Source organism: Sander vitreus, chromosome 12, assembly GCF_031162955.1.
Source record: "Sander vitreus isolate 19-12246 chromosome 12, sanVit1, whole genome shotgun sequence".
Taxonomy (NCBI): domain Eukaryota; kingdom Metazoa; phylum Chordata; class Actinopteri; order Perciformes; family Percidae; genus Sander; species Sander vitreus.
In genome coordinates, this window is record NC_135866.1 from 5,754,034 (window position 1) to 5,761,746 (window position 7,713).

The following is a 7,713-nucleotide window of genomic DNA, read 5'->3' on the forward strand; positions in this document are numbered from 1 at the left end:
TGCCAAATTGGGGTGTTCAAATGCCACTTGTTGGTGTAGCATAGTTGCTCCTCCACCTGTGTAAAGATGGTCAATGTGTTGGTGACAATAGGACAATAGGCTAGCATACACTATTTTGGACACACACCTGTAAAGGCAATTCACGTTTCATTTTAAGACTTCCATTATCAACCGCTTGTTCTGGCGTGAGCTTATTCCAAAAGATAAAGAAGCTGTATTCTTTTACTGCTTTATTCTTTGCTTTTTATTAATTAAAATGATACGCCCCTCGCTCATCTATTCTAGCGCTTTGGAGCTGAGAACTGCGAGTATAATCGTCCGCTTTGTCTGTCTGCATTGGGATCACAACAACACACACAACAGCTGTTTTTTAAAAGAGGCAAAACATGTCAGAACATTGTGTCGAAGTTTACATGTGCTGGGTGTAAAACTCCACACTCCATAATGTCCTCAGGAATTTGTACAGTAACTACTGACACAAACCTAAAATCACAGTTTTTAAACAGTTATACAGAGTCTGCATTTTAATTATAATGCAATTAAAATAATAAATACATGTCATTATTACATGGCTCGGTTGAATTCTAAGGCAGACACGCCAACCCGATAATCGGCCGTTAGACAGTCTGGCGAGGTCTGTGACTCGAGTCTGTTCGGTGTGTTCCGTGCCGTCGTCCGTCGGAGGAGCTGTCGGCCTTCATTTTGGCCGACCTGACTTGCTGGGTCGGAGGGCGGGCAGTCGGACTGCTAACCCGGAAATAACGAGCGGGATGAGTGACGAAGCCTCTCAAAATCTGATGAAAATCTTTTAAACTGACCTTTGTCGATCTTAAATGAAGACAGATTCAGCAACTGGATGGCCTATTTCTCGCTTAAAATGTTTTCAGAAACGTTTCAGTGAACTATTTTCGTAAAATACGAGATCGTATTTCGAACAAGCCGCCATTACTATCGGCTGGAGAAGCCAGACCCACGTGACGCGTTGTCATTTCCAGTTTGCATTTTTTTGTATTACGTTTCGCGTACGCGCAGAACGTACGCTCAAGACGGCGTCGCTTCGAAGTGTTCCAAGGCACTTTTTGGCCCTGGGGGGGCCGACTGATCGGTCCGACTGCCTTTTCTGCTGACGGTCATCCGTCGGGTTGGTGTGTCAGGGGCTTTAAATAGATACAGAGTTTATGTTGCTATGGACACAGGATTCCAACCGTAGAGACGGTGCGGACTATTTTCTTTAGCGGAAGCAATGCAATCGTATTTAAATCCCCTTTTATATCAATATTTTGTGTCAAATTATTGATTTATTTGGTAAGTAGCCATGTAATAAGCAGGATAATGTAGAGCGAGGCGGTTGTTATAGCGAATATAACCCCTTCAGGCTGATTCGATTCGCTCATGGATGTTTAGTGCCAAGCTGAGGAGATGGGTGCAGTCCAGGTTATACATGGCATTTGAAAAAGTTCATGCCAGTATACAAAACAGACAGACAGCTCTAAACATTCCAGTAAGCAAATATCAAGTATCGAAATTGACAATTATACCTGACAGTATCTGTTGAGGTTTTCTCATTTGTGACCGTTGGAAAAGTGGAAAGATGAATCAAAATGGCTTGTCATAGTTTTATACTGTGTCTGTCGACATGAAGTGTATTTTACGATGATAAAATTACTGTTTAATTACATGGAGTCAGGTGGCTTTACCAATGTTTTTATGTTTAAAAGAAGGATCTTACTTTTTAACCCTTGTGCCCTCCTCAAATGTACTACCCTCTGGATACCTTCATGTCAAAAATGTACACGCACAAAAAAAACAGCTATTAAATCATCATACATCAATATTTTTTTCTGCTTTTTAACATGAATCACTTAAACAACTTCAAACCTGCTCAAAACTACCAAACATTTAATAATTTTCAGGATTTTACCCCTTTAAATTCCAGTTTAATTATTTGAAATATTTGAATATTTATTACAAAAACACACAAAAATGAATTATTTATCATGTAATAAATAGTAGGGGGATGGGGCTTTGATGGTGATTAGAGTCTTGGATATGTCAAAGATTAGCAACAAATTGATTTGATTACATTAGTATTTTTTATTTACTGCCAGACACTCCCTCTGGACACCTTCGTGGCCAAAAATGTACACGCACAAAATCTGCAATAAAATCATCATACAGCAATAATTTTTTCTGCTTTTTTGCTTGAATCCCTTACTCAGCTTTAGCCCTGATCAAAATGATCAAATATTCAATAATTTTCCGAATTTTAACTCTTTAAATGCCAGTTTAATTATTTGAATTTTTCTTTTTCTTTTTTTAAAACACAAAAAAAATAATTGTTTTCCATATAATAGGGGGATGAGGCTTTGGTTGGGATTACAGTCTGGATATGTCAAAGATTAGCAACAAAATTGATTTGATTGCATTAGTATTTTTTATGTAGTGCCAGATACTCCCTCTGGACACCTTCATGGCCAAAAATGCCTCATTAACTTCCATTAAAACCACATTTCAGCTGTGGCAAAAAGTGGGGACACAAACTCATTATGGAAATGTTTACTGAGGTAAAAAATTAAGGCAGATAATGGGTCATTTTTTCATATACTTCTATAGAAACATACTTTTTTTGGAGCAGGTGGAGTCGCCCTGTCCATTCTGTGTGCGCTAAAAAAACAGCGTTCGTACACTGCCCAGCTCTGTAAATGGGAAACTAATGAAGTGGCTCGGACCGAGCCACACAACACTATTTCCTTGGTGCTTGTGCACAGGACAGGGGATGGCCATGGATATATAAAGAGAAAGGCAGCGTGAGGGAGATGGACGGTAAATTTGACACATGCTAACATTATGAATGAGCACTGACGGGAGGGGTGTATTTGTTAGCGTGTGAAGTTCAAATATCAACAATGTTTCTCCAGAATTGCAGACTCCACCTTTAACTGGCTGGTGATTTATCTGTTCACGTCTTCTAATCAGGATATTTGTATCTATAATTTGGCATTAGTCTGTGTAACATCACAGCTCAGGTGAGTTCTGAAGAACTCCTGGATCTTCTTCCACAGGTGGACTTCAGCTGCTGCATGAGACCTGGGCTCACCCCCCCACAGGACTGGCTTGCCTACAACCCCATGGAAACTGGAGGGGCAGTAGGGTCCGTACGGCGGCTCTAGGTAATGTCCTGCTGCAGGGTAAGACACCCTCTCAAAGTTGTCCTTCCCATGACGCTGCAGTCTCTCCACCATCTGGTCCATGTAAGCCTTGCTGTCCCAGTTGAGGTCGTCCTCTGAAGCCACAAAGAGGAAACGTCCCTTGGCTTGTTCAATGGGGACCAGGGTGGCCTTGTTCTCCTCTGCCAGCGGATTATGCATAACATTCTTGCCAATAAAGGCCCCTGACTCAGTGGGAACCATCTTGCTGATGTCCATCATTAACGCAGGGAGGATTTGGCTCTTCTTATGGTAGAGGGGTAAAAGTGTATTGGCACAGCAGCCGTTAATCCACACTGTGGCCTCAACACCTGGCAGGTAAGAGGCTATTGATAGTGCAAGATCTCCGCTTTTTGAAAGGGATAGTACACCAACTCCTTTACTGCCCACCTGTGGAAAAACATGTAAACTATAACCTGCTTTTTACTATTTCTTGTGATGTCACAAAGGTTCCATCTTTTGTAGATAAACAAATGGCGTTTTTCCATTACATGGTACCTGCTCGACTCAACTTTTTTGGTTTTCCATTATGAAAACAAAGTACCTGCCAACAGGTACTTTTTGTTTAGTATCACCTCCGTCGAGGTTCCAAGCGAGCTGCGGCGATACCAAAAGGGGACGTGAAAACCTGCAGACTACCGATTGGTCGGAGAGAATCGTCACCAATCACTGCGTCATCATTGCTAGCGACAGACGGGGGTGTCCTGAACAAACCCCCCATTTTTAAATAGTTTAGCCGGCGGTGTTTTTTGCAGCCTCCAGCTTCTTTTGCAAAAACAACACACCTTCAACGTTCTGTGTGTGTGTCGCGTTAGGTCACGGCAGTTTCCTGCGGCTTCGCTATGACGACCAGCCACGCTCGCCTCACGCATGAGGCGGTACTAGATCTGCAATGGAAAAAGGAGCCGAGACGAGTAGAGCTGGTACTAGCAGTGGGTAAGCGCCAATAAATGGAACTTAACTAATTTTAGCCACTGAGTACAGTGGCTAAAAATTATTCTATCTTTAGCAACCCCAGTGATGGTATACAAATGATCCTAAAACAAATACTATCTAACAACTCACCTTATCTTGTTTTTTTAAAAACTCTATAGCTTCTTCGAAATAATCCAGATGGACCTCTTTGATGTTCCGCGCCATGTCATCATGACCGTACAGTGCTACAGTCAGAACCACAAAGCCACGGTTGGCCAGCAGAGAGGCCCTTTTCTCTGACAAACCTCCACCAAAAGTGTACAGATCCAACAGGGCAGGGAATGGACCTCTTCCTGCATTAAGGACACATGAGAACCCAAAATGATGGCATCTTAACTTCAGAGGAGAGATATTCAGCAAGGTAATAATCAGGATAAATGAACACCAGCATTTTCCTTTAACTTTACTAACTGAATGACTGGAAGCGTGACAGAGACATAGTCCAACCTGGGGGAGTGAACAGCACTCCACGGATATTCCCCTCTTTGATGGGGAGCCGGTTGACTCCGTCTCCAATCAGAAGCCTCTCATTGGTCGCCTCTGCCAGCATCCTGCCCTCACCCTCCTTCTCGTGCACAGAGAAATTCACCACATGGTAGTTCAGCGAAGTAGTTTTTATAAACCTCCTGTGCAAGGTGTCTGCCCTCATCGACCACAGCAGACCCATGGGTTCAACCCCGACGTAGCTCCCGCTGAGAGAGGGGTCTCTCTCCAGGTCGATCTCCCCGCTCCCATCAGCCTTGTAGGTGGCCGAGGAACTGAACACCAGTCCCTTGTCGTCAGTGGTTCTGGCTGTCATGGTGACCACCTGTCTCGCCCTCAGCCCGGCCACCTTCACCTGAACTGGCTCATCAAACATGCACCTGGCTCTCGGCAGCAGCCTCAGTCGGACTTGGGAGGACATCTCTCCTGAAACATATAATAAGTAGGGTATTGTTAAAAAAAATATTCAATACCGACACCAATACCATGACTTCGATACCGGTTCCTAAACAATACTTTTTTTCTATACCAATTTTATAAAACAAAAAGAAATTACAACATTACACATTAAGGCACCAATCTTTTTTTCAGCTCCTACATTTCACAAAAAGCATGGATAAAAGAACAGTCACATTGTCAAACCTCTTCACACAGTCAGGGAAACTATGTGGACCACACTGTCAATCAATTGTCATTTCTTTCACACAAAATGCATACAATGACCACATTCACCAAAATCCATGAACTCTTTTCTCATACATATATTCCACCACCTGAAGAAGAATATATATATATATCTGCAGCACATTGTTCAAATGCTAACAAGATGCTTTCAAAACTGTTAGAAACACATTCAAAACAGACTGATGGCAGAATATTTACAATAACCTGAAGTATAATCCTTCCAAACAGCTGATTTCAGCTGAAAGAGAGATGTGATGTTGAGGATAACTTGTGGCTAAATGCAGGAGAGAGGGAGGAACCCTCACCGTTCTGTACAGTTTGGGTGATTATACTATAGCCTACATGTTGTTGATGGGTTTTTGTAATTATTACTGCAGCCCTGGATTTTCTGGATGTAAAAACATTTTTTTTTTTTTTTTACAAGTACTATAAATTACTATATGCACAGATATAAAACAATAGATAAAGGATATTGAAGCAAATTGTAGATTCATTCTTGTAACATAAACTTGAGTACAGTCAAAGTGAAAGGTCTTTTTCTATAATGAAATACTTATTTATGTGAAAAATCATTCAAACTGATTTTTATGTAATGCTCCCTGTTCAAACTCCCTGTTCTTAGTGTTTTTTAGGTCAGTGTGTTATGAGTGACGAGGTTTGCTTTCTAAATGTGAGAGGTGTTGCCAGTGTTTTGGTCCAGCGAGCTTATTTAGAAACATGTATGAAATGTTCTGGTGGTTTGAGGAGAGATTATGTAACTGTTTGGCCAAGATATGTTAGTAGACTGTATGAAGAGTTTTGAAAAAGTTGCTTCATATTGCCTGATGCAGTTAGCGAGTTAAAAAAAAAACTGTAATGAGTACTGCGATAGAGGAAATGCACTTTTCCTGTGATCGCCCCACTGAGTGGAAAAACAGTGTGTGTGTGTGTGTGTGTGTGTGTGTGTGTGTGTGTGTGTGTGTGTGTGTGTGTAGCTGGACATTATATAAGTTGAGGTCATGGATGTAGGTCAAGTACCACAGGCAACAATAGGAGCTGATGTGGGCCTCTACAGTTCAGCGTTGGATTTAAACATATATATTTCTGCAGTACTAACAAAGCACATGAATAAGTTCAGTGTTCTCCAAACAGACCCCTGTGCTTTATAGCACATGATGCATGGGATGTTGGGGCTTACATCGCCATCTTGTGGCAAGAGTGTCTAATGGCAGGCTCCTGAGAGAAGGCTGAGCTGAGGATTGTCCGTGTATCCACAGCCTTATATTTATTCTTCGGTTCCAAAAGCTATTAAAACATCAATGAGCCGCAGCGTTGCAGTGCATGTTCCTTCTTTACCATGAACATCGCAGAACTCGCTGAAGCGCCAAATGTGTGCTCTATGAGAACAGCATTTACTCCTGTTTGAGTAGCATGTGCTGTAAACTACATTGCCAAGCTGTTGCTGTGCCTTTAATAATAATATATAATAAGCGACCTACCTTCAGTTAAATGAATAGTTGCTAATATTTGCTTCACTGTCCCTTGTGTTTTCTATATTGTGCTGTCAGAAATGCTAACAGTCAGCTAAGATATGTTAGTAACTTCTAACGCAGGCAAATGTACAGTTTTACAATTAGACTTTGGACCCAGTTTCCACGTTCGGTAAACTTGGAAAGACATTCACAGATTCGAACTTCCGGGATCAATAACTTCTGAGCAAAACGTTATTAAATCACAAACGACGCATCTTTCCTACCGTAGTGAGGTAAACAACGAGCAGGGTTGTAGCCGATTCTGTGGTCTGTTCCGGGACCATAGATATCTGGCAGGAGCCAGTGGTTACTGCCACTAGGGGCGCTAGAGACTCTGGTCGCGACCAGCTCCTCAGTGGTCTGCCCTGTGGTCCCTGTGGTCTGTGAAGCGGCTTTAGTATTTTCTCCCCTTTCCTGTCGTTTTGGCAGCACTGTTAGCTGGATAAATGTCAGAGATCATAATCTTTTGTCTATAAAATACACTATATCAGATATATTATGATTATTATCGTTATTATTATTGATTATGAAGATCCGTGTGGTCAGGACCAGCTGGTCTCTGACCAGTGGCACAGCGGTCATGACCAGCTTCTTACTGGAACAAAGGGCACTAAAATGACTGGTCCTGATCACCTCCTCTGTGATCTGTTCTGTTGTTTGGACCAGTTGAGTGATCTGTGGAGTGTTTGTTTGTATTTATTATAACAACAACTACTCCAAAGACCACTCAGTAACTGGTCAAGACAACAGGTAGATTGCAAGGACCACAAGACAGACCAGTGTCTGTGGCTGAAACTGGGAAATTCAGTTTCACTCTGGAATAATTACGTCTGGCATGACCAGATCTTTTATAA

General features: G+C 41.9%; 1 protein-coding gene across 1 annotated transcript; it reads right to left on the reverse strand.

Annotated features, from left to right (window-relative positions):
• Nucleotides 1–1,722: 1,722 nt before the first annotated feature.
• Nucleotides 1,723–7,188, reverse strand: LOC144526860 (acyl-coenzyme A thioesterase 5-like). The gene is made up of 4 exons (XM_078264558.1): nucleotides 7,084–7,188; nucleotides 4,629–5,090; nucleotides 4,272–4,474; nucleotides 1,723–3,596 (listed from the first exon to the last, which is right to left on the reverse strand). Exons 2-4 carry the CDS (start codon nucleotides 5,083–5,085, stop codon nucleotides 2,988–2,990), a joined length of 1,269 nt encoding a protein of 422 aa, XP_078120684.1. The 5' UTR covers nucleotides 5,086–5,090; nucleotides 7,084–7,188; the 3' UTR covers nucleotides 1,723–2,987.
• Nucleotides 7,189–7,713: the final 525 nt, after the last annotated feature.